We start from the raw sequence: 26,555 nt of genomic DNA, 5'->3' as shown, positions 1-26,555 counted from the left end.
AGAGAGAGAGAGAGAGAGAGAGAGAGAGAGAGAGAGAGAGAGAGAGACTAGAAAGATCTCTAATTCTAAATTTGCAACATCTCAAGTCAAATATCTAATAAACCAGAGGCTTTTGTTTTTAAAAAATAGCGAAGTCAAGATGGAGTCAGAAAGAAATAGGGAGGGCAGTGTTTTGGAACTAGAGGGAATGTCTAAACTGGTTCTTGGGTATCCATGTCATCACTGTGCATCTCTTTGCCTAGCTCTGGACCAGTGCATGCTTGGCACACACCAGTGTCAGCACGTGTGCGTCAGCGATGGTGACGGTAGGCACCACTGTGAGTGCAGCCAAGGGTACACCTTGAACGCTGATGGGAAAACATGTTCAGGTGAGGCTTCCTCAGGGGACCGTGGTTGAGTGGGAGTTATCTATCTGATGCCTCTTCTCTAGGAGTGAGTTTTCCTTTGGGCTCTGACCTCTTTTCTCCTGAGGACCTTCTAGCTGGTTTATCCCAGTTTAGCAGCCTTGATAGAAACCATGAGAGGAAAGTGAGAACCTATGCAGGCAGCCTAGCATAGACCTTGCTACCATTCTTTTTTTTAAAAAAAATTAGAGCCAGTCAGTGTTGGAGCACATCTTTGATCCTAGCACTTAGGAGGCAGAGGCTGGGGCAGGGTGGAGGTGAGGTCAGGGGCAGGGACAGGGACAGGGGCAGGGGCAGGGGCAGGGGCAGGGGCAGGGGCAGGGGTAGGGGCAGGGGCAGGGGCAAGGGCAGGGACAGGCAGATCTCTGTGAGTTCCTGGCTAGTCCAGTCTACAGAGTAAGTTCTGGGACAGCCAGGCTACAAAGCGATCCTGTCTTGAAAACCAATAAAATAAAATACATTTAAATAACATGCAGATGTCTATGTGTGGGTATGCGCACATGAGTGCAGGTATCTGAGGAGGTTGGAGGTTTCAGAGATCTCCCTTGAGGTAGAGTTACAGGTGGTAAGTCACTGCATGCGCTAGGTACCAAACTCAAAACCCCAGCAAAAGTGGTATGTCCCCATAAATACAGAGCTGTCTCTTTGGCTTCTTTTTTCTAAGAATTAATCTTTTAGGTTAGTATATAAATAGGTTGTATCATGGCATTGTCATAGGCATGTGTCATTGTCTTTGTTCTCATTATTTTTCCTCCCTGCTGCCTTCCTCAGGGTCCTCTCCCCTCTTGGTTGGTCCTCCTCCTTCCTCCCCTTTAACACCCATCTGCTTCCCTGTGACTTGTCTTGTATTATCCTCTATCCTCACCTCCTTCAGATCCTTTCCTTTTCTCTTATGAATTCCTTTCTGGTTCTGTGATGTATAAACACACATATATACAAACACACACATATTCAATTTTAAATTTAGATTCCTTGTGACAAAACATGAGACAAAACATGCAGTATCTTTCTGAGTCTGTTTTTTCCCCTTGATTAAAATAGTAATTTCCAGTTGCATCCATTTTCCTGAAAAAAAAAATATGGTTTCAGTTTTCTTCACATCTCCATAAGACCCTGTTGTGTGTCTGGACCAGATTTTCTTTATCCATTCATTTGCTGATGGACTCTTAGGCTGATTCTATTTCTTGGCTTCTGTGTATAGTGTAGCTGAAAGCACAGATGTGCAAGAACCGCTGTGTTATGTTGACTTAAGGGCCTTACTAGTGTGCTTTCTTTGTTACTATTCTTTTAAAGATTTATTTATTTATTTAGTTATTTATTATGAGTACAATGTAGCTGTCTTTAGACACACCAGAAGAGGGCATCAGATCCCATTACAGACAGTTGTGAGGCCATGTGGTTGCTGAGAATTGAACTCAGGACCTCTGGAAGAGCAGTCAGTGCTCTTAACTGTTTGAGTCATCTCTCCAGCCCCCTTTGTTATTGTCTTAAATAAAAACATTAATAAAAGGGAGGGTGAGAAGGAAGGGCTACAAAGCTCTTTATTTTTAAAATATATATGTTAGTTCATAAATTTATATAAGTGATACACACACACACACACACACACACACACACACACACCATGTTCCTGCAGTGCTTGCAGAAGCTGAAGAGGGTGCTGGATCCGCTGGTACTGGAGTTATGGACAGTTGTGAGCTGCCATGTGGATGCTGGGAATCAACTTGGGTCCTTCGGAAGCACAGCAGTGCTCTTAACCTGTGAGCAAACTCTCTAGCCCCTGGATCCAAAACTCCCGATCCTTTTGAATATTTGATATTTTCTGGGTTTTTATTTCATTAGATATGAGCATCCTAATTTATTTTTTATGACCATACACACTCATGGACATATGGAGGGAAATACTGAGAGGGCTCTGCTCACTGGTATTTAAACACTGCACAGAGTCAACAAAGAATAGACTAGATTTTTTTCTTTTAGATTTTTTTCTTCAAACCTAGGAGAGTTTTTCTGAGGAAGAAAATCAACCATTTAGGTCAAAGTGCTAATCTTATGGATAAGGAAGCTGAGATGCAAAGAAAGGAAGAGACATGTATCAGTGTTAGGATCTGAAAATCCAAAACGACCTAAGCAGTTGCAAGAGTCCAGCAAAGCAAGATCTTTATTTGCATTGGGCAGAAAAAACTGACTAGTCAGTGACAACAGCACAGACTCAGGGGCTGACTGTATCCTTGAGCACTCATCTTAGGAAGTATTTAACCAGATGACAAAAGTTATTGTAGTCAGGCTGCCACTGATCCATGGCGGTGGCAGAACAGACTTGGGAGTTGAACTGCAACCTGGAGTCCGAATGTTACAGAAATTTTAAGCCTGAATTCTATAAACATCTATGCCAAATTATCCCACCAATCAGGATTTAGGGAGGGGGACTTCCTTAGGAACACGTCTTTGTAATGCACTTATCCTGTTCATGTTGGTTGGGTTATTCAACTATGGTGGGGCAACTTGCCTAGCATTCTCAACTTGCCAACCAGGATATCAGTTACTCACAGAGGTCTTGGGAACTAAATTGACCCCTAGTCAAGATGGAAGTTCTATTCAAAATGGCTTCAATTTGGTTCCTTCTTACATCAGTGGGTCTGTTGGTGAAAGAACAAGACCAGAAGGTGGGATCTAAATTCCATCAGTGCCTTTTCCGGTGTTCTCTGTCTCTGTCTCTGTCTCTGTCTCTGTCTGTCTCTCTCTCTCTCTGATAATGTGACTGGTGTGAATTTGTTTCCCTTTCCCTTTCCTCGTGTACACAGTTGCTATGCTCATCTTTTGACAGCCATTGATAAGTGTGCCCTCAACACTCATGGATGTGAACAGATCTGTGTCAACGACAGAAATGGCTCTTACCACTGTGAGTGCTATGAAGGTTACACCTTGAATGCAGACCGGAGAACCTGTGCAGGTGAGCAGGCCTCATTCAACTGACAACCTACCTGCTGCTGAAGGGAAGCCTACAACTGGCAACTTGGGTCAGTTTTCACTTTTGCCACCCTGGAATTTTCTGTATCTTTTTTTCTTTTTGTTTGTTTGTTTGTTTGTTTTCTTTTGCCTGTAGCCCTGGTTGTTCTGGAACTCTTTCTGTAGACCAGGGTGGCCACAAACTCAGAGATCTGTCTGCCTCTGTCTCCCAAGTGCTGGAATTAAAGGCATACAACCACCTCTGCCCAGTTGGATTTCTTGTGACTAAGTTCTGTATTAAAAAAAAATCAGAAAAGGGGATGTGTACTTCTGTGTATGTAAATGTGTGGCTCATTTCTATTTTCTATATTCCAAATACTAGACAGTGTAGTAAGTTAGCATCAAGTAACACCCTGACAAATATTTACTGCTTTCAAAGGCAAGCATTGATGGCATGTGGAGGCAGGAGCATCATAAACTCGAAGTTATCCAAGCTAAATCAGGAGCTCAAGGCCAGCCTGGGCAATAGGAAACTTGGACTCAGAAACCCAAGCCAACACAGACACACAGGCAGACACACAAGATTGAGAGAGAGAGAGAGAGAGAGAGAGAGAGAGAGAGAGAGAGAGAGAGAGAGAGAGAGAGAGAACACAAAATAGTAACACTGTAGTGGGGAACCTGGTGGACACCTTAGCCATGTAACGAGAGATCAGTGTTTATGTCACTAGAGGTGACCTCGTTGACAGTATCACATGAAGTGACAGCATACCTGGTCTATTCTTGCTAAGAATTTAGAACCATGAAGAAATATTAGACAGAGGAAGAGAGAGCCTTAGTTCACAATATGTTCCAAATACTTCTCAAATGTATCAAAGCTGTAAAAACAAAGGTAGCCTATTGAAATGTCTCAGAGTATAACTTCATGTCTTATGGGTTCTTGGATTGAATCCTGAACCTGAAAAATGGACATTAGAATAATTGGAAATGGCTGAATATTGAGGGTAGATAAGAAATCATGCTGTATCTATGTTTTTGCTTATCATACTAGACATGTAAAGTGTTAGCATTTGAGATAAGATGAAGTAAGTTTTTCGGAATTCTGAACTTACCTTCAAATTGAAAGTTTAAAATAAAAAATGATTAAAGCTGGGTACAGTGGCTCATGGTTATAATTCTGACACTTGGGAGGCAGAGGCAAGAGGATCACTATAAATACAAGGTCTTCTAGGTCTTCCTGGGCTACAGATGAGACTTTGTCTCAATCCTCACTCACCAAATTTGTGTAAAATATGCCAATACAAGTCTTTTTCGATATTTCTGGCTGTGGTGCTACATGCAGGCAATTTCAGCATCCAAGGCTGAGGATTTCATGCCAGTCTTGGCCATATAGTAAGATCTTGTCTCAAAACCACCCCAAATATGTATCTCTACTGTATATCTGTATGTATGCATGTATGTACGTATGTATGTATGTATGTATGTATGTATGTACGTATGAATGTATGTATATCTATTTATCTACCTACCTAACTCTCCCCTACTCATCTGCCTCTCACAGGGAAGTACACTGAAGAAAGAGTTGGGTCTCAGGTTCTTCCTAAATTAGTTGGTCTCCTTAGGGCTCTTGTACCTTACTTATGAAACGAAAGAGTGTTAAAATAGAAATTCTCCAAAGTCGAATTTCCCTTTTCCCTGGATCTAGTGTAATTAGCTGCATAATTAGCTGGTTTATTTCTGGGTTGGAATAAGTACAACAAACCTAAAAGGAATGCATTAAGTATTTATGAGATGCTTAGGTTATAAAAAAACTCAACAGTGATGATGTGGAAAGAAGAACTGAGTATAACGGTGAAGAATAATCACTGTCTGTGAAGGATTTTATTAAGTCTGCTAACTTCTAGTTAGAGTAAATAATGCTGACAGCTTTGCCTAGCCTCCAGCCAGTTTCCCCCGCATCTATTTCCGTTCTGAAGCGTGTTTCTATCTATGGGTAATAAAAGATTCTTTGACTTCTAATTTTAAATTTTCACTCTTGGACCTTTGTCTGTCAGCTCAGGACAAATGTGCCTCAGGTACACACGGTTGCCAACACATCTGTGTGAATGATGGAGCTGGATCCTATCACTGTGACTGTTTTGAAGGCTATACTCTGAATGCAGATAAGAAAACATGTTCAGGTAAAGTCCATTCAACAAATCCTTTTCTACCTGACTCTTCCCATGGTGGTGAAATCAACCTGTATTTACCAGAGGGAGAAGTTGTTGGTGTGGGGGCAGGGTGGGGGGGACTTAAAGATTCAGGCTCAGGCCTCGGGCCAGCTTACACATTTAAGGCACTCCTTACCCAGGGCGTTTGGTGAGCTCACTGGCTTTTACATACATAGATCACTTCATAAAATTACTGGGGAATAGGTAAGGAATAGGGACTATGAGAGAAGCTAATGATTTATGGGGGATCCAGGAAAGATTTTATAGCTGTGTATACTGGGGACTTTTTAGGCACATAGAGGAAGTCAGCTGTATAGTAACATTTGGTGTGATAGGTCGAACTGATCTGTCTCCAGTTAAAACTTGGCCTGGAACTTTTCGGTAGTGTTGATCTTCAAGCTGGTTTCTTTCAGCAAAGGAGACTTTGTGAAGGCTCCACTTAGACCCACACAGCCCTTCCAGGGTGTTGGAAGTGGCACATTCTTGACCGTTACTAGCTGATCAGTCTTCAGTGACTCAGAGCCTTGTGACTCGGCTAATGAGCCCCTGCCAGGACCATTAATCCTCATTAATTTGATTTAAATGCACAGCTAGAACAGGGCAGCATTTATACACATAGAAGCTCTCCCTTTGGACAGGCATCCCTTGCTCTCCAGGTGCTGCTTAGTTTGGCATATCAGCACTTTTCAGAGGTCTTTCCATCTTCTCTTCTTCCTTGGGGAACTAGACGTGGTGGGATCTTGTCAGGATAAATGAAGGGAAATGGTACATTATTGGATTTTTTTTTTTTGAGACAGAGTCTCCTGTGGTCCAGGCTGGCCAGGAACTCACTATGTATCCAGTTAGCCTCAGTATGCAGTAACCGCAAGTGCTGGGGTTGGCTGGCTCTTCCCCTTTTAAGAAATGAAATCAAGTTTCTAATCCCAGTCACTACAGAGACTGAGGCAGGAGACCTGTGATCAGTGAAAGACTAGGAGCAGGTTCAGCGCTTTGGCTCTTGTAACAGCCAGGAACAGATCCAGGTCTCCCAGGAGCTTTTCTGAATTCACTAAGGTTTATTTTATTTTATTTTTTTTGTGTGTCACTTGTCCTAGGCCATTCGGACATGGGACTGGTGGGGTGCTCTCCTCTGGCTGCTTTCTTTGGGCAAACTATCTTAAGCTCTGAAATGCTATTTATGTGATAAAAGTACTTCACTATCTAGTTGAATATATCGTCATCAATCTTACTATTATTTTTCTTTCTCTGGGCGGGGGGTGGGGTGGCGGGGAAGAGAGAATGAACATTAGTGTGTCATCAGTGCTTTCTGTTCCACATCATAAGTATCAGTGGTTGGTCTTTGAGCAATATAGTCCGTGTATGTGTGTGTGTGTGTGTGTGTGTGTGTGTGGCTACACCAAACTTAGTTTCACATACAGTGATATTTGCTGTGACAAAATGCCTTGCCAAAGCAACTTAAAGAAGGAAGGAAGGAAAGAAGGAAGAAAGAAGAGAAAGGAAGGAAGGAAGGAAGGAAGGAAGGAAGGAAGGAGGGAGGGAAGGGTTTACTTTGTTCACAGTTTGAGGGTTACTGTCCATAATCACAGGGAAGTCAGAGCAGTGGGAGCTTGAGGCCGCTGGTCACATTGGATACAAGTCAGGAAGCAGAGAGGCACTCAGTGAGCATTCCTTTTAATTCAGTTCTGAAGCCCAGTGCTTGAAATGGTGTCACCCACATTTAAAGTGGCTCTTTCTATCTAGAACTTCCCAGGCACACACGACCCAGGTGATTTTCTAGATTCTGTCAAGATGGCTATCAAGGTTAACCACCACAGACTTCCTAATCGATTATTTGTGGTCATGAACTATCAATAGCATTGATAGCTTTCAGAAATGCCTACAGTAAGCTCTGTATTGCCAAGACTCAGTACTACTCAGTACGTAAGCAGGAGAGAAGAGAAGTCCTCTCAGGCATCTGCAGGAGCACAGAGGGGAAGGCAACAGGTCAGGCCAAGGGTGTGCGACTCTGGGAAGGAAGCCACACTTTTCCCTGGAAGCCAGGGCCCTGGGTGACTTGATTCTCAGTGCTGGCTGGATCCAACAAAGCATTGTATTCCAGACATTTGTATGTAGTGGTCTCTTTAACTAATGGGTAAATATTTTCTTTCCTTCATGGTTTGGGTTAGTTCGAAACAAGTGTGTGCTGGGCACTCACGGCTGCCAGCACATCTGTGTGAGTGATGGAGAAGCATCCTACCACTGTGACTGTTTCCCTGGCTACACTTTGAATGATGACAAGAAGACATGTTCAGGTGACAACCGACCTCTTAAGTAGATTTTTTTTTCCAATGAGAAAAATCTTAAGTAGATTTCTTTTAAAATTTATATTGAGTTATTGTCTTGCTCTGCTACATGGTCTGCTTTCTGTAATTTTGATCTGATTTTCTTCTTTCTAATTAATGTTTCTAAGTCTTTTTTTTGCTATTATGATAAGATATGCATCGCATCAAATCTATTTTTTTTTCCTGTTTTCAAACTGATTCTGTGGCAACAGTTACCACAGTCCTCTTTGGGAGATTTTCACCCTTCCTATCTGAAGCTCTGAACTCACAGAACAGTGACTGATGTTTTCCATTCCCCATGGGATGTGTCAGTTTCCCACAAAATGGCCACTGGGACTTGGCAGTCATTCTTAGATCAATGTAGGGAGGATTGCCACTTTAAGTCTTCAGTGCGCTCAATACTGTGGGTGCTTTTCCACTTGTTTAAGTCTTCTTTAATTTTCTTCAACAGTGTTTTGTAATTTTCAGTGTAGAAGTTGTATACTTAATATCCCTAAGTATTTTATTGTTTTTAATGTTAGTGTGAATCTCTCTCTCTGTCTGTCTCTCTCTTTCTCTCTTTCAACATTCATTTTTGCTATACCCCTGCTCTATAATTTTCTAAGGGGTGTTTCAATAAGAATATCCCATTGAGCACATGGCTTCACAGATCTTAGTGTTTATTAAGCAAGAGCACAGGGCTAGTTACCTTTTTTACACTCAGTACAGAGATGGTCGGCATGTCACTGATGTTTGGTGGATAGTGTCTGGCCAGGATCAGTGTCTGAGGCCACTCGGACAGTGTGAGACTCTGCTTTAAAAACTAAACAGGGGCCGGGGAGATGGCTGCAGGTAAAGTGAGGATGTGGGTTCAGATCCCCAGCACCCACAGAAGAGTCAGATATGTAGAGTAGCATGTCTGCAATCCCTGGGCTGGGGGGTTGAAATAGAATTCTGTGGGCTTCATGGTCAATCAATGAGCTCAGGTCTGGTGTGTGCATGGGCACACACACACACACAAACATATACACATACGCACATATGCACACATGCACACACATACACAGACACATAACACACACACACACATACATACAAATACACTCACATACACCGATACATGCACACACATACGCACATACACAGACACATAGACACACATACACAGACACATACACACATAAACACATACATACACACACATACACAGGCACATACACACACATACACAGACACATACACACACTTATATACACATACATACACATATACACATATACACATACACATACACACATACACACATACACACACATACACAGACACATACACATACAAACACACACATACTTACACATATATACACATATATTCACACACACAGACACACACAGATATGCACACATATACAGACACATACACACACATACACGCACAGTGGGTTATCTAGATTGGCTATCAATGTAGCTCTGAATTTTTAGCTCCAAAGTATATAAGGGTAAAAATTATACTTCTCAATTCAAATCATTCAATAGAATAGCAATCCTTTGTAGGAAATCACCAGTAGCATAGGAAGAGTTGTCACTGTCCTTTGTCTGTGGCTTCTCCCTACACCAGTGGCTCTCAACCTTCCTAATGCTGAGACTCTGTAATATTATAGTTCCTTATGTTGTGGTGCCCCCACTATAACACTGTTTACTGTTACATCATAACTGTAACTTTGCTATTGTTATGAATTGTGATGTAATTATCTGATCCCCAAGGGGTCACGACCCACAGTTTGAGAACTCCTGCCCTATAGCGGTGTCCTTTAAAAAGCTTTGTGTAATGGTTGGTTTCTGATAATGACAAAAGCACAGAGAGAAATACAATGAATTCTTAAATACCTCTCACCCAGTTTTGACAAATACAAACATTTCCCCAGTGTTTCCTAATAAAGTTTTCTGTAAAATTAACATTAATAAGCATTATTTCCTGTTTGCTTTATATGATTTTACCTCCAGAAAAATGCATTTACTTAAGTGGCAATGTTGAAGTGAATTGTAGATTTCACAGTTTGTTATCATTTTTTTGTTTTGTCTCTCATGCTGGGCAGGAGTTCTACCCCAGCCCCCACTTGGCTGTAATCCCTTGTAACTATAACATCTTGTGTATTGTCATTGTCTTTAGACATTGAAGAAGCACGAAGCCTCATTTCCATAGAAGACGCCTGTGGCTGTGGGGCCACGCTGGCATTCCAGGAGAAGGTCAGCTCCCATCTCCAGAAGCTGAACACCAAACATATCCTTTCGGGAAGGTCTTCTTCCTTCTCTTATCCCTCAACTCCCTTCCCCTCCCCCCTCCCCTCCTTTTCTCCTTCCCCTCCCCTTGCCCTTTCTCCTCTTCTTTTCTTTTTTGAGACATGGTCTCATGTAGTCAAGGCTAGCCTCAAACTTGTAAGTAGATGAGGATGACCTGGAACTTCTGGCCCTCCTATCTCCCTCTTCCCATTGCTGGGATTACAGGTGTGTGCTCTTATGCTCGGTTTTATGAGGTACCGGGGATGAAACCGAGGGCTTCATGCCAGCTAAGTGAATACTCTACCAACTGTGCTACAACCCAGACCCTGTCTTCTTTTAAAAATTTATTTGCAAGTTTCAACTTCTGATTGACACACTAATTGAGCATCAATAAGCATAATACCATGGCTGTGGCTTCTAGAAATCAACCTACATACCACCTCTAGATACTAACATTTTTAGGATATTCTACTAGCAAGAATCTTATTCACTGGTGAAAGTTAAGCGAGGGAATGCATCGGAGAAGAATTCAGAGTTCTTTTTCAGCTGCAGGATAGAACAATTTTACTCATGCAACATTTAAATATAAAAACTACATATTTCTTTCCCTAGTGCTTTTTAATAACAATTTATGTGCCCAACTGAGCTCTTTCATAACAGAGCAATTAAGCTATATGATTCCTTAGAGCAATTTTCTTAATTTAAATTTTATGTTATCTTCATTGGTGTTTTGTCTGCATGTATGTCTGCGTGAGGGTACCAGATCTCCTGGAACTGGAGTCAGAGTAAGTTGTGAGCTGTCATATGGGTGCTGGGAATTGAACCAGCATCCTCTAGAAGAGCAGCCAGTGCTTTTAACCGCTGAGCCATCTTTCCAGATGACAGATGGTTATGCAATTTGTCAAGCCAAGATGTCAAGAAACTGGCTTCAAAATGTAACATGACACTGTCTCGGCAAGTTTCAAAGTCAGCACTCGGGAGCACTAGCTCTGGAAAAAGGCTTTACCTCAGCATAGTTCAAGTTAACAACTCTGCTCTTATATACCTCAGAAGAATGGAATTTAGGCTGGGGCCAGTATGACCTAGGAGTGTTCAGACTTTGAAGGCGGGTACAGGCAGCATGAAGGAATCTGCCTCCAGATCTTTCACATGCCTAGGATGGTATTTGTGGTTAGCTGGCGTTCGCTTTTCCTGTGTAGTACTGCCTTTCTCTCCACACAAGGAAGAAATCTTTTCTTCCTTCACCTACTAAAGTCTATTTCCCACAAAATTAAAATCTCCAGAGAGCCAAACCAAGGGACCATTCCATAATTCCTTTAATCAAGACTTCATAAGCATTGCTCCCACTGAGAGATGCTGTTCCAATTAAATTTTTGATGAGAGAAAAGAAAAAAAGGAAGAAAGAAAGAAAGAAAGAAAGAAAGAAAGAAAGAAAGAAAGAAAGGAAGAAAGAGAGAAAGAAAAGACCTTGGCTGGAGTGTAACTTCATGATGAGTTTTTGAATTTTACAGTAGGCTTTCAATGGGAAAGTAGTTTTGTTCATGTATAGTGGAATACAATTTTCTTTTGTCTTGAAGCTTTTGAGAGTGTGCCTATGTTTTTGAATGTGTAAAACGGAATCACGTTGGCCTTAACATCTAGCCACTTGACAACATTTTGAAGAAGTTGGAAGTAACCGGATATGGACAAGTACATCGTTAAACTACAAAACTCTCGCCTGGAAATGTGGAGTGTGTTTGATATACATGTGTCTCCTCTTGTACACGCCATTTGATGTTCCTGCTAATAATCTGCCATTATAAACGCTTGACACTATTTGGTAAACAGCATGAGGATTTTCTGGAGAGCCAGTATCATTTTCCAAGGAGATAAATGTGCAGACTCTTATTAAAAGCAAGCTTTAATGTCTCATAGCTATGACTGTGAAATCATTGATAATACAAAGAGTGAAAAGTTTAATGTTTTGTTATCTACTGATTGAGCCATTTAAGTTTTGATTGTTTATATTAGTAAGATGACCTTATTCATAAAACTTTAGGTCTATTTTTCTCTTGGTCATATTTATAATATGAACTGGCCTTACTATTGAGAGTGCAAATTTTATGAAATATTTCAATATACAAAGATAAAATAATTAAACTGAGAGTTTAGAATTGTTTAATATTTTTGTTTTTTTTTGCTGGAATATTTTTAAAGCCACAATCAAGGGATTATAATACATGTACCTAAAATAATTTACACAGACTAAGTGGATTTTCCAGGACACTTTTAATTCATTAATGTCATTGAACAACTAAAGAGGACTGGCCATGAGCTTATGGTGCTAAGATTTTTGCCAAGGGAAAAAATTTTGCATTCTATCATTTTATTTTAGCATGTAATTGGCAAAATTTCATATTTATAAAATTAGTATAATAAGCAACAAGTTATATTATCTTTTTAAAAATGTCAGTAATAAGCCTAATTTTTTTCACTCAAATTATACTGAATACATATACTTTTAAAGTGCAGCTTATAACTTTTGGAATGAAACAATTCTTTAAATTTTGTGCTACTTTATCTGTTTTGGTTTGTATCGTTTTTAATATAATAAAAGTTCCTATCTTTCTACATTAATGCCATGGCTGATGTTTTGATGATTCTTTTTATTTTTTCTATTAAGCATATCATGTTGAGTGGATGAATAATTTTTGAATATATAACAGTTGAGAAACTGAAAGAACAAAATGGTGATACTCTTTCAATAGTTGAATCTCCCGCTGTTGAATCTTAAAATGGCAGTTCAGGGTAAATGGAAAGGAGTTCCTAAATAAAACCAATGTGAAAAAAATGTAATTACAGATGTGCGCGTGTGCTTGAGCAAGAGTGTTTGTGCGCATGTGTGTGCTTGTGGCTGTATGGGTGTACATGTGACACAGCACACGTGGACGTGTGAGGATGGCTTGTTGGAATTGGTTCTCTCCTTTCACCATCTGTGTTCCAGTGATCCAGCTTGGCCAGTGGGCTTGGAGGCAGGTGCGTCTGCCTGCTGAGCCTCCTTGCCAGCCCCTGGCTGTGACATTTTCATATAACAAATGAACCTCTATTTCCTATTTCAACTCTTGTGTTTGCCTTCTGCCCTTCTCGTCCTCTCCTCTAAACCTCACCTACTTGTTTGTGACCTCAGTTCCACAAACGAGAGAAAATGTGATACGTGTCTTTCTGATTTATTTTACTTAACATGAATTCCAGTTCCATCTGGATATTATCTTCTGTTTCCTCCTAATGGCTGAATAATAATCCCACCTTTTAAAATTTTTATTTATTTGTACTTCATGTGCATTGGTGTTTTGCCTGCATGTATGTCTGTGTGGTGAGGGTGTCAGGTCCTCACATAGTCTACATGTATGTCTGGAATTGTAGTTACAGACAGTTGTGAGCTGCCACGGGGGTGCTAGGAATTGAACCCTCACCTCTGGAAGAACGGTCAGTGCTCTTAACCACTGAGCCATCCCTCCAGCCCCACATGCCACTTTTTTATTCATTAATGGACTGTACCACTTGACTACTGTAAACGGTGCTGTGTTAACACAGAGGTACAGGCATCTCTATTGTATGTTGCTTTGGATTCTTTGGGTATATACCCAATAGTGACATGGTTGAATAATATGGTAGATCTACCATTAGGTTTTAGTTGTTGTTGTTTGTTTTTTGAGAAACATCCATACCGAAATAAAAAACATTCTGGACTCTTAACTTGTAGATGTGGTGAGACGATAGCCTGAAGTCAAAGGGTTCAGAGGTTGTGTGGTTGTGGTAGGGAAAGACTCCAGTGGGGGAAATGAGCACGTCTGTATGAAGCACATGATAGACTATATAAGCCAATATTGACAGTTGCAGATTATGTTAAAAAGGAAAACCATAAATAATAAAATAATGGGTGAGACCAAATAACTCCAGGTAACTCCACTCCATAGGAGTGGCTCTACTTGAACTTCTAGATCTGGAAGCTTTAAGATATCATTAAGATACCCCGAAAGGACCATGGGGGCATGGGAAAGTGGCTCAGTGGGTGAAGTGCTTGCTGCACACATGAGGACCAGTGTTTGGATCCCCAGCACCACTAGAAACCTGGTTAGCTGTGCTGCACCCATAATCCCAGGGTTGAGTCTGGGATCAAGCCACGCTGGAGTTCATTGGCTGGGCAGTCTCTCCTACTCTGTAAGTTTCAAGGTTACTGAGAGATCCTGCCTCAGATAATGAGCTGGCGAGTTATAGAAGATGGATGGTGTGGCTCTCTGGTCTCCACATGTGCTTCCACACACATGCACACACAATGAGGGAAGATGTATAAAACATTAAGAGAAATATAGAAAAATCACTCTCTGGACAGAAAAGGCCTAACACCTCAGATATTTCTGAATGCAAGGGTAGTATGCCACAATGCAGTTGTAGCTTCAATGACTCAAAGGTCATACACTCTCCTTTTATAAAGACCCTTGACATAATCCTTAAGGTGTTTTAAGGATTCTGTGCTGGCTGGTCCGATGTCAACTTGATACACGAACTAGAGTTATCTGAATGGAGGGAACTTTACTCGAGTAAATGCTGTAAGGCATTTTTAAAAACTTGTTATTGATTGGGGAGGGCCCAGCCCATTGTGGGTGGTGTCATCCCTGGGCTGGTGGTCCTGGGTTCTATTAGAAATTAGGCCGAGCAAGCCATGGGGAGCACGTTAGAGAGAAAACAGAATTCTTGAGACCTTTTTTGGAAGGGGCTCCATTCTTTAGCTTATACTGACACCCGACGCTCGGTTGGTAGCGTGGTGGTGTAGCACAGTGGCAGGGATGAAGGGACGGCGCTGGGAGCGACACGGTAGGCAGGTCGCTAACCTGAGAGCTGAAAGGCTCAGAGCCGAGATCCATGCCCAGTGGCATGAAGAACCGTTCGACTTCACCCCTCACCAATTACACAGCAAACGTATCGCCAGCGCAGGCGCACAACAACCAGCACCCGGCCGGAGCCCACGCCGGAAGTTCTCTAAGCGCCCCGGATGCAACTAGGCGGAGGTGGTTGCCTGGCGACGGGAGCTTCTCTGAGCCACCGATGATCCCAAATGGAGGTGTAGAACCCGTTCTATATAGCCGGCCTTGACCGCTGCGGGTGGTCTTCTCCGAGTTCCTACCATGTTCTTCTACCTGAGCAAGAAAGTGAGTTTCTCCTGGGGACCTCCATCGCGCCGCCTCCATTCCTGTAGCCCGCCGGTGCCCGCTTTCTCCCGGGACTGCAGGCGGCTGTCCTCGCAGCTTCTCCATCTTCCTGCCACCTATCTTCTCCCGCGGGTTTCTGAGCCTCGGTAGTCCTTGGCCGAGCCAGCAGCTTTTTCTCAGGGTTCTTCCACATTCTAGTCATGCCAAGTTTCTTTTTAGTGATAAAAAGTGATCACCAAGCGCTGGTGGGTCTTTCCTCTGCTACTTGTTGATCCAGATGATAGATTATCACAGGCTGCCCTAAGAGAGGAAAAAAATTTACGTGTGGTGTAGGAGAGGAAGTAAGAGCAGCGATACGGATTTATGTCTCAGTTCCCGCCTTTAAAGAATCCATGAGATGACTCCCCTCCCGCCCCCAGGGCTTCCTTGGCAATCACCTTTCTTTATGTGCACTTCTTTACAAAATGCTAGAGCTCGGAACGTTTAGGAGGACCACAGCGATTTTCATACTAGCTCATTTTTCTGCAGGGCGTTATTCTTTCTCTCTCCCTTCTTCATGCTCTTTTTTGAGACAGGATATTGCTGTGTAACCCAGGCCAGCTTCCAACTTGAGATCTTCCTCTGTCAGTCTCCTAAATGTTGGAATTGATAACATGGGCCACGACAAGTTCGAGGAGGTTTCTTCTTAGAAAATGTTTGTCAATCTCTCTCTCTCTCTCTCTCTCTCTCTTCCCTCGGTCGTGATCTTCCAACTCCTTCGAGAAAAGCTAGCATGACTATGATTTCTTGTTACAGATTGCTGTTCCCAATAATGTGAAGCTGAAATGTATATCCTGGAACAAGGACCAAGGGTTCATAGCATGTGGCGGTGAGGATGGATTACTGAAAGTTTTGAGATTAGAGACACAGACAGGTAAGCAATCATCGCCAGTACAGATGTGTGAAATATGTGTGTGTGTGTGTGTGTGTGTGTGTGTGTGTATATAATGTGTATGTGTGTGTGTGTGCATGTAGAAAGAAGTGGCTAGTGTATAGTGAGACCTGCTTATGGTATTTGTCATTATGAAGTTTTAATTTTTTAAAAAAGAATGTATTGTTTTGTGTATGGGTGTTTTTCCTGAATGTATTTTGTGTCACATGTATGTAGTACCTATGGGGGCCAAAAGAGGGCATGGGATCCTTTGTAACTAGTTACAGATGGTTTGTAAGTGCTGAGAACTGACCATTGGTTTGTTTTGATTTTTTTCCAAGAACAGTATGTGTTGTTAACTACAGACCCATCTCTGAAGCCTCTACTGTCACTGTTTCTGAGACAGGGCCTACCATTAGCCAGAGAAGTTTCCATGTAGGCCAGGCTTGTTGGCCTAGAAACTTCCAGGGACCCATCTGTCTCAGCCTCCTGTCTCATCTCTGAGATTACAGGTGCATGCTCTGATACCTGTGTTATGTATGAGTTCTGGGCATCTGAGGTCAGGTCCTCACACGTGTATAGCAAGCACTTTACTGACTGAGCCATCTCCAGAGGAGATGCTTTATTTATTAGCACATCCTTTCATTAAGCCTTTTAGATCCAGTGGTTATTGGTAAAGTGTTTTTTGTAAGATATTAAGATATTTGTCTGTCTATCTATCTATCTATCATCTATCAGTTTTATTAGATTTTTGTTCTCATGCAAACTTGATTTTATTTCCATTTGATCTTTTAAAAAGTATCACACACACACACACACACACACACACACACACACACACATTTGTGAACTTTTTGGGGGGCGTTTTCAAGATAAGGTCCTGGAACTTACTCTGTAGATCTGGCTGGCCTAGACCTCAGAGATCTGTCTGCCTCTGCCTCCTGAGTGCTGAGATTAATGTGTGTACAGTCATATGAGGGTTAACATTTATTCTTTCTTACTCAGTGCAGTGTTAGACTGTGTGTTTATATTGTTGAAAAAGTTGCTGAGACACCAGCCAGATAATTAGAACTGGTGGTTTTAGAGAACACTCGAGGGATTTTTCTCTGCTTTGAGAATAAAGAATATTTTTTACAGTGTCTTTTAAAAAATGCTTTATTTCTATTTTATGTGCATTGGTGTTTTGCCTGCATGTACATCTGTGTGTAGGTGTCGGATCCTGGAACTGGAGTTAGAGACAGTTGTGAGCTGCCATGTGGGTGCTGGGGATTGGGCCTGGGTCCTCTGGAAGAGCAGCCAATGTTCTTAACCACAGAGCCATCTTTTTAGCCCACTCACAGTATCTTAGCAGATTTCTTAAGGACTGAGTTTTATAATTCTCATCTTCACAAATCCCCAGGGTTATCATAACATTTGTATATTTAAAATAAATGTTTTAAGTGCTCTGTTTTATGTCTAATACATTTTCTAAGTGACAATAAACTGTAAAATTTTTGTAATTTCCTTCAAAGATGTCATGACTTTTCTTGTGGCTGTCACCACAGCTCTATGTCTGGTCATTTCCCCCTGTTGTCTGCACAGGTCCTCTTTTGGTTCTTGAAAGGCACAGAGCCTTTCAGATGCTGTTTACTATCCTGGGAGACCACCCACTCCCTGCACCTCTTTGCCATAAGTGTCGTCTCAGCTAAGGTATTATTTCTTTAGAAAGCTTCCCAGGTGCCAGCTTCTCTCTAAATTAACCAGCTTTGTTGCCGTTTCTGATTTTGCCTCCATTTTCCATGATAATTACATGTATATAATGTCTGAGCTTCCTATTCCCATGGAAAACAAGCTCCCTGGAAGGGGAAAGGACTGTTTTGTTTATTTTGTAGCCAGAATTTTCCATAGTGCCTAGACACAGTGTATATATTACCATTTGTTGAATGAATGAATGAATGAATGACCATGACATTCTGGGAAACAGTAAAAACTAGATTCTAAAATCTTGGCTATTTAATCCCTTAAAAGTTTTTACAGCTCTTAATTTATGTCTGTATACATCTCTACTTAGGATCTCTGAAGAGAATATTTAGTAATGGTGGTTGTATATTTGATACACTGAGCTAGGTCTTCATGAACTTTGCTTTATTCTGGTAGGACAAGGTCTTGCAAGGCATCTCTGTATGTGACTGCTCACATTTGCACCAGGAGAAAAGTAGAAAGAAGAAAGAGCACTTTAAAAAAGACTTATACCATCTCACAGATGCCCACCCGTCTCATAACTCAAGATATGCCAAAATCTTGTAATCTTTTGTTTTTATATATTTAATCATAGACTTTTTTTGGATTGTTTTTAGATGATTCAAAGCTGAGGGGTCTAGCCGCCCCTAGTAACCTTTCCATGAACCAGAATCTTGAAGGTCATAGTGGTGAGTCGTGTAACTTTTTTGTTTATTTGTTTGTTTTCTCTATGTAGCCCTGGCTATCCTGGAACTCGATTTGTAGATCAGTCTGGCCTCAAACTCAGAGACATCCTGTGCCTCTGCCTCCCAAGTGCTGGAATTAAAGGTACCCGGCTTCATATAACTTTTTAATTTGTCATGTTTAAACAGCAGTTAGATGTTTAAGTCATCATCTACTTAATGAAGAAATGTCAAGCAAATATGTTAAATTAAATATTATTTAAAATAATAATAGCATTGAAAGTGATCATTTTTATTAAGCCATAATTCGTATGTTCCATATGATAATTGGGATATTATCCAACACTATTGCCAAAATTAAATATCATCTCTGGTAAGTCTGAAAAACCCTGGCTATTAATGTATACATTATAAAATTGTGTTTTCTATCTGTGGAATTTTAAATAAATATATTATCCTCTTAAAGGATCTGTTCTGTTTCTCCAAGTCAAAGGAGACTAAAGGGATAGAACTGAAGGACCTTAGGCAGGAGCCGAGAGTGAGAAAGCCAAGGGCCTGTTTAGGATGCTTCTTTGACAATTGATATTTGAATGGACTGTATTAGATGATATTTCTTCAGTGTTAATTTCTTATTTATAGTATGGTTTATAAAGAGACCATCATTAAGAAATATATAATAAAGTATTTAGGGATAAGAAAATGAAATCAGTCATTCCTAGAACCTAGAGGCTTAAGATGTACTCCAGGGTGTGGAACAGAATGGGAAACTGGCATGGGAGGGAAAGAAAATAAACTATGGGACACACCGACCGAGAGCAAACGAATAATACTCCAAGGACAGTGTGGCCTCCTTAGGACACTCTTAACCTTGGGAGTCAGGCCGGTTTGGTGGTCATGCTTTTATCTGCGCCACATCAGCTCTATGGCACTGCTGTTAGCTGGTCGTGAGAGGGGCTTTGAAGGTGGGAGACAGAGATACATATGAAAGAGGATTTTGCATTGTTGTAGATAATTAGTAATGCTAGTAATGGGATCCCATGAAGTTTTTATATATTCATATTCAAATTTTAATGTTTAAGACTGTGCACAAACTCTATTGATTTTAACATCCTGTGTTCATTTACACAAAGACATACAACTTTGAAACAAAATATTATCACCTTAGAGTTATTTTTAGAGTCACTTTAGAGTTATCAGAGTCACCTTCCTGAATTATTTTTTTTTTAATGTTCTAGGTGCTGTTCAAGTTGTAACATGGAATGAACAGTATCAGAAGCTGACGACCAGTGATCAAAATGGGCTTATCATTGTCTGGATGCTGTATAAAGGTATATTAGGAGAGCTGCTTACAAAAGCATTTTACTGTGTGTGTGTGTGTGTGTGTACCTTGTGTGTAGGAAGCCTTGGAGGTCACAATAGGGTGCCAAATCCGCTGAAGCTGGTGTTACTGGCCGTTGTGAGTTACCTTGTGGGGATGCTGGGAACTGAACTCTGGTCCTCTGCACGAGCAGCCAAGTCCTCTTATCCACAGAGTCATCTCTGTAGCCTGTGAGAGCTACACTGAAATTTTAAAACGTTTATTTTTTGTGTATATGTACATTTGTCACACATATGGAGTCCGGAGGACAATTTGTGGGAGTTGCTTCTCATCATCACGTGAGACCCTGGGATGATACGAAGGTGGCCAGGCTTGACAGCAAACCTGTCTGACCCCTAAGCCATCTCTCTGGCTCAGCAGAGCTGCTTTGATCTTCCACAAACCAGAGTCTGAGCACAGCATTTGGACAGGGAAATAGCATCTCTGCAATAGACCTGTTGTCAGCAAGAAGGCTTCCTCCTGCTTTTTGATCTGTTACCCTGCGTTAGGAAAATGAGTTAGGTGACTGCTGACATTGCCACAATGAACTGAGACACTTAGAATAGTTTCCATAGAAAATAATTCTTTCCCCCCTAGATTTCCAATAAGAATTAATTCCTGTGTGGTCATCTGGAGTTAATATTAGATAAAAACACATTTATGAAGAAATCAAAGGCAGGACTTCCTTTATTGTATTTCCTGTATTGGGCCAGTTAGCTTCCTTTTCTTTTGTGGATTCAGTTTATCTCATCCCTGAAGAATGACTCACAGCTCGTGCCTCTTGTCTCTGAGAACTGAAGAAGAGGAAGGCTGGGGAGGGGAGAGGAAGAGCAGGATCAGCTGAGATTCATCTGTATTATTGGAAGAACAACTCACAATACGTATTTTCTTAGGTCTGGGAAAGCCATAGTTAAATATGTACACTTGTAAAATGATTCTGGATACTCTATCTGCAAATTACCTTTTAAAGATCTACTTTTAATTGTGTGTATGTGTCTGCCATCTGGTGGGAGCACAAGCATGTGAGCACAGGTGCTCGGGAAGCCAGAGGTGTCAGGTCACTCTGCAGTTGGAGTTGTAGGCAGTTGTGAGCTGCCTTGTATGGGTGTTGGGATTTGAACTTGGGTCGTCTAGCACAGCAGCAGTACACGCTCTTAAGTGCTGAGCCATCTGTCCAGCTTCCCATTTATAAATTCTGTATTACAAAAATATTGTGTTGTACTTGAACTTTATTTTTAAATTTTGTGTGCCTCTGTGTGTGTGTGTGTGTGTGTATGTGTGGTGTGCGTGCCCAACATGTCAGAGTGTATGTGCAGAGGTGAAGGACCATGTCATTTCTCTCCTTCCATGTGAGCTCCAGGGTTGGAGCACTGGTCCTCAGCCTTGGGGGCAAGCATCCTTACCTGCTGAGTTATCTCACTGAAACCATATTTTAAAAAAACTCAAAAACAGGCTGAGGTTTAACTGATAATATGCTTGTATTTCCAATCATAATTAATGTAGTACTCGATCACCACAGGAACTTATGCGTGCCTGTAAAGCTGTTACTGTTATCTCTTTCCTCACTAGCTGAACAGATGACTCAGTAGGCAAAGTTGAACCTTTAGAGAAATCATCTCCTTCAGCCCTGAAAAAGCAAATGCAATTTCATTTCTTTAATTGACAAGAAGAGAAAAATATCAAATAAGAGAAGGATATTTGTCATATTTTCAATGATGATCTGGAAGCAATTAGGGATAATACCTAATCAAACTTTTGTTTGTGGTGATTTGAAGGCTTTGAAGTTAAATGTCTTAGGTTGTAGAACATTTTATAATAATTTATCCAAGAGTGTGTTTTTAAGTTAGGAACTCTTCTTTCTCTTCTCTCTCTCTCTCTCTTTCCCTCCCCCTCCCCCTCTCCCTCTCCCTCTCTCTCTGTCTCTCTTCCTCTTTCTCCCTCTCTTTCCTTTCATCCTTCCCTCCTTCTTTCTTTCCTTCCTTTCTTTTTTGACAGGGTCTTGCTATATGTAGCCCAACTTGGCCTCAAAATTATGATCCTCCTGCCTCAGTCTTCCAAGTTCTAGGATTAATGGTATGTACGACTATGCCCAGAAAATATTATCAACCCTTAACTAACAGGTGATAAATGTGAAAGGTTCTTTTTTTCTTTTCTCTTTTTTCAAGACAGGGTTTCTCTGTGTAGCCCCTGGCTGTTGTGGAACTCACTCTATGGACTAGGCTGGCCTTGAACTCAGAGATCCTCCTGTCTCTGCCACCTGAGTACAGGGTTTAAAGGTGTGGGTCGCCACCTCCTGGCCTGCTCCATGCAGAGGTCTTGACTGTCCTTCTGAACTTGTGAACACAGGCTCTTGGTATGAGGAGATGATCAACAACCGGAACAAGTCAGTGGTCCGCAGCATGAGCTGGAATGCGGACGGACAGAAGATCTGCATTGTGTACGAAGATGGCGCCGTGATTGTCGGCTCGGTGGACGGTAACCCAGTCAGAGACCAGGCCGCGCTGATTACCGTTAAACATCTAGTTAATTATTATTCTGACGGAGAAATAGACACTAGGGAAAAAAGCGTCTGTTATGTGACTGTTATATGACTTGGTGATGTTAGGAACCACCTTGTGGTTTTAACCTCTAACCTGGAAATATTTTCAAGACAAGTCTACTGATTCACTTTCCTACAGTGGTACTGAAAACTGCTGAATTAATTTCTCAGTATCATTTTAAATATGGCCTTTATATAATTGATCTTTGATTTGGTTAGAAATGTATCGCATTGTATAGACATGTAGATTTTAGTTTCAAAAGTCTAAAACTAGAAAAATCTGTATTTCCAGTTGAACAGAACATGCCGTTGTTATAGTTTATAGCCTAAAATACCCCTTTCTTTCAAATTGTAGTCCACAGTGAGACTGCGTCTTCTGTGAGTCAGCAACTTGGGTTTAGTATAAAAAACATCCTCATGGAAATGGTTTGGAATCACTGTCACAAATTCACTTGTGTGTGCTCACTGTGTCACCCAGTGTAGCTGAGAGCCTCGAAGGCAGTAGCTGTAGCTTAGGAGTTCATGGCACAGGAGTGAAAAACTTTCCTGACCTGCATCAGAAGTGACCCTGAGTAATAGGCCATCGCTGATCAGCGGCCAGTGGTAATGACATGAGTGCTACAATAGGGAACATGCAGGAACACGTAGAAACACAAGCGAAGGCACATGGGGAGAGATCAGGGAGGACTTCCTGCAGGAGGAGATGCATGTGCTGAGGCATTAGCCACAGATGGGTTGGCTGATGAGTAGCATGTCTCAGGGCCAAGGAATAGCTTTAGAGGAGAAAAGAAGAATTTCATAAAAGACACTGAAAATGAAAGTCTTGGAGACCAAGGACCCCCTAAGCCTCGTGGAAGGAAAGACTATCAAGAAAGAGAGCGTGGTCCAAAAAGACAGGAAAAGAGTAGGATAGACCCATTGTCAGCTGACCTCAGCATCTGGCAGTCACAGCATCCTACAGGACATTTTGATGGAGCTGTGTGGCATCAGGCAGGCTGGAGTGACTTATGGTTGAAGGGACCACAAGGAACTGAGACCTTCAACCGTGAAATTAAGTCAACAATGTGGCTGGGAGGGACTATAGAAATAGGACAGTGACAGCCAGGAGGGAAGGGTGGAGGGAAGGGGTTTGGTTTTATTTGTTTTTATTCAAGGTGCTCAGGAGATTTGTTGTATATTTAAACATTCGTAAGCCAGGGCTTGGAGAGAAGAGTGTAAAGAAGAGAAATGAGGATAATCCCGAGGGCGAGCTTTGTAGAATTGGGCAGGGGTTGATCATAGGCCTGGATGGAGGCTTGGTCACAGAAGAGCTTACCAGGGCGCTGCCTTTCCTGTCATGCTGGTGCTGCAGAAACGCCCAGCGTGCATTCCCTATGCTCTGGATGTTTGAGGTCTGAGCAGAGGAAGAGCCGCTTTTGAGAGAGCCTGTGTGTTTTCTAGATGACTCAGTCATCTGACTGGGAATGAGAGAGACCCTCCGTGCCCTGAGTGTGGAAGACACAGGAGACAGTGTGAAACGGCTGCTCCTGGGAAGGTCTCAGTGTTACAGAGCTTCTATGAGTGCTAATAAATGTTTATTGAGCAGATCAATCGAGTGACTGCATGGATGCTGTGAGGAATAGGGGAGAGCTCTGGGGAGTCAAGATTCGGAAGCAGCTGTTGGAGGCTCACGGCTCTGAGCTGGGACTGACCGGCTCTGCGTTGTTATAGGGAACCGGATTTGGGGTAAGGACCTGAAGGGAATTCAGCTGTGCCATGTGACCTGGTCTGCAGATAGTAAGATCCTACTTTTTGGAATGGCAAATGGAGAAATACACATTTATGATAATCAAGGAAATTTTATAGTAAGTATATATATATATATTTATTCATTATTGTATTAGAATAATTGTCTATGATTAGTTGAGATGTCATTTATATATGTTTGCCTTTATTATGGTAGTTAACAATAATTTATAGAATTTGTCTTCAATTCAGTTTTAATTTTCTTTTTTTTTTTTTTTTTGGTTTTTCGAGACAGGGTTTCTCTGTGTAGCACTGGCTGTCCTGGAACTCACTCTGTAGACCAGGCCGGCCTCGAACTCAGAAATCCGCCTGCCTCTGCCTCCCAAGTGCTGGGATTAAAGGCGTGCACCACCACCGCCCGGCTCAGTTTTAATTTTCTAATCATCTAAAGAATTTTAAAAGTTAAAAGACAAACCTTAGTTTTGGGGGGGAGTATGGTGTGGGGCTTTGAATGGGAATGGCTCCCATGGCTCAGCTATTTGAATGCTTGGTTTCCCATTGGTGGAACTGTTTGGGAAGGATTAGGAGGTGTGGTCTTGTTGGAGGAGGTATGTGACGGGCGGTGGGCTTTGAGATTTCAAAAGCTCACACTCACCAGGCCTAGTCTGTCTGTCTCTTTGTCTCTGTCTGTCTCTTTCTCTCTCTCTCTCTCTCTCTCTCTCTCTCTCTCTCTCTCTCTCTCTTTCCTCTCTTTCTCTCGTTCCTGGGGATCAGGATATAAAGCTCTTAGCTACTGCTCCAGTGCCATGCCTGTCTGCTTCCTGACATGATGATCATTGACTAACCCTTTAAAAGTATAAAAAGCTTCCAATCAACTCGTTAAAAAAAATAACAGTTGATTTATATCTGGGCAGTGGTGGTGCGCTTTTAACCCCAGCTCTCAGGAGGTAGAGGCAGAGGCAGAGGGACAGAGAGGGGCAGAGAGGGGCAGAGAGGGGCAGAGAGGGGCAGAGGGGCATAGGCAGAGAGAAGCAGAGGCAGATGGATCTCTGAATTTGAGGTCAACCTGGTCTATAGAGCTACAAGAGCTATATAGAGAAACCCTGACTTGAAAAACCAAAAGAAAAAAAAATAGCTTTAGTCATGGTATCTCTTCACAGCAATAAAGCAGTAACCAAAGCAGGGGTGGGGGCTAGGTGTTGTTGTTTTGAGAGAGGGTGTTATGCAGACCAGGCTGGAACTTGTTGCATATTTGAATTTTGGCTTCTCCTGTGTCTTAGTTAGGGTTTTACTGCTGTGAACAGACACCATGATCAAGGCAAGTCTTATAAAGAACAACATTTAATTGGGGCTGGCTTACAGGTTCAGAGGTTCAGTCCATTATCATCAAGGTGGGAACATGGCAGCACCCAGGCAGGCATGGTACAGGAGGAGCTGACGGTTTTACACCTTCATCTGAAGACTGCTAGGAGAAGACTGGCTTCCAGGCAGCTAGGATGAGGGTCTTAAAGCCCACGTCCACAGTGATACACCTATTCCAACAAGGCCATACCTTCTAATAGTGCCACTCCCTGGGCCAAGCATATACAAACCGTAACATCCTGTCTCCACCTCCAGACGTCTAAGGTTTGTAGGAGTGCACTTGCGCCATGCTCAGTCTTTTGCAGGCATTGGGTCTAATACAATCTTGACTGCTAGGCAAGATTCTTTTAGCCCAAGTTTAGTTCCTTTAAGGTGAATTAATGTAGCAGAGTACAGCCTTTAGTCCTGATTTCTTGTGGCTGGATGGGACAGGATGACAGAGCATTGAAGCCAAAGGATAATAAGAAGGATTATGTGCTGTGTAAGTTTCTTTTTAAGTCTTCCGGTGCTGGATCAGAGTTTTTATGCAGGGTACCCAAGATATTTCTGTCACAACTAGAGTTTGTTGGTGAAAAGAATTATGACCAATTTAATATATAAGGGAGAAAAATCAATTTCTAGAAAGGTCGAATCAAGCAGGTATGGTGGTTAGTGTTGCTTGTCAACCTGGTCAACTATCACCTAGGAGACAAACTTCAGGGCACTCCTGAAAAGGAGTATAGAGGTTAAGGTTATCCTCAAGAGTGTCGGAGGGATTGATTATGTTCATGGATGTGGGAAGACCATTCCTTATGCTAGCATCCATCACACACACACACACAAACACACACACATGCACACACACAAACACATACACACAAACACACACACATACACACAAACACACACACACCACACACACAAACACCACAAACACAAACACCACACACACA

General features: G+C 41.8%; 2 protein-coding genes across 2 annotated transcripts in view; both read left to right on the top strand.

Annotated features, from left to right (window-relative positions):
- Positions 1-11,840, top strand: part of Matn3 (matrilin 3) — a 19,373-nt gene extending 7,533 nt beyond the window's left edge. The window contains exons 3-8 of the mRNA XM_028772249.1: positions 243-368; positions 3,232-3,357; positions 5,405-5,530; positions 7,726-7,851; positions 10,030-10,140; positions 11,785-11,840. Of these exons, the coding sequence (XP_028628082.1) occupies positions 243-368; positions 3,232-3,357; positions 5,405-5,530; positions 7,726-7,851; positions 10,030-10,140; positions 11,785-11,840 (671 nt within the window). The remainder of the gene's footprint in view (positions 1-242; positions 369-3,231; positions 3,358-5,404; positions 5,531-7,725; positions 7,852-10,029; positions 10,141-11,784) is intronic.
- A 3,310-nt stretch (positions 11,841-15,150) lies between these two features.
- Positions 15,151-26,555, top strand: part of Wdr35 (WD repeat domain 35) — a 53,766-nt gene continuing 42,361 nt past the window's right edge. The window contains exons 1-6 of the mRNA XM_028772218.1: positions 15,151-15,328; positions 16,124-16,241; positions 18,575-18,646; positions 19,876-19,968; positions 22,344-22,472; positions 24,247-24,380. Of these exons, the coding sequence (XP_028628051.1) occupies positions 15,305-15,328; positions 16,124-16,241; positions 18,575-18,646; positions 19,876-19,968; positions 22,344-22,472; positions 24,247-24,380 (570 nt within the window). The 5' untranslated portion in view covers positions 15,151-15,304. The remainder of the gene's footprint in view (positions 15,329-16,123; positions 16,242-18,574; positions 18,647-19,875; positions 19,969-22,343; positions 22,473-24,246; positions 24,381-26,555) is intronic.

This window comes from Grammomys surdaster, unplaced genomic scaffold (genome assembly GCF_004785775.1).
Source record: "Grammomys surdaster isolate TR1022 unplaced genomic scaffold, NIH_TR_1.0 212, whole genome shotgun sequence".
NCBI lineage: Eukaryota > Metazoa > Chordata > Mammalia > Rodentia > Muridae > Grammomys > Grammomys surdaster.
This window is presented reverse-complemented; position numbering and strand designations above follow the sequence as displayed.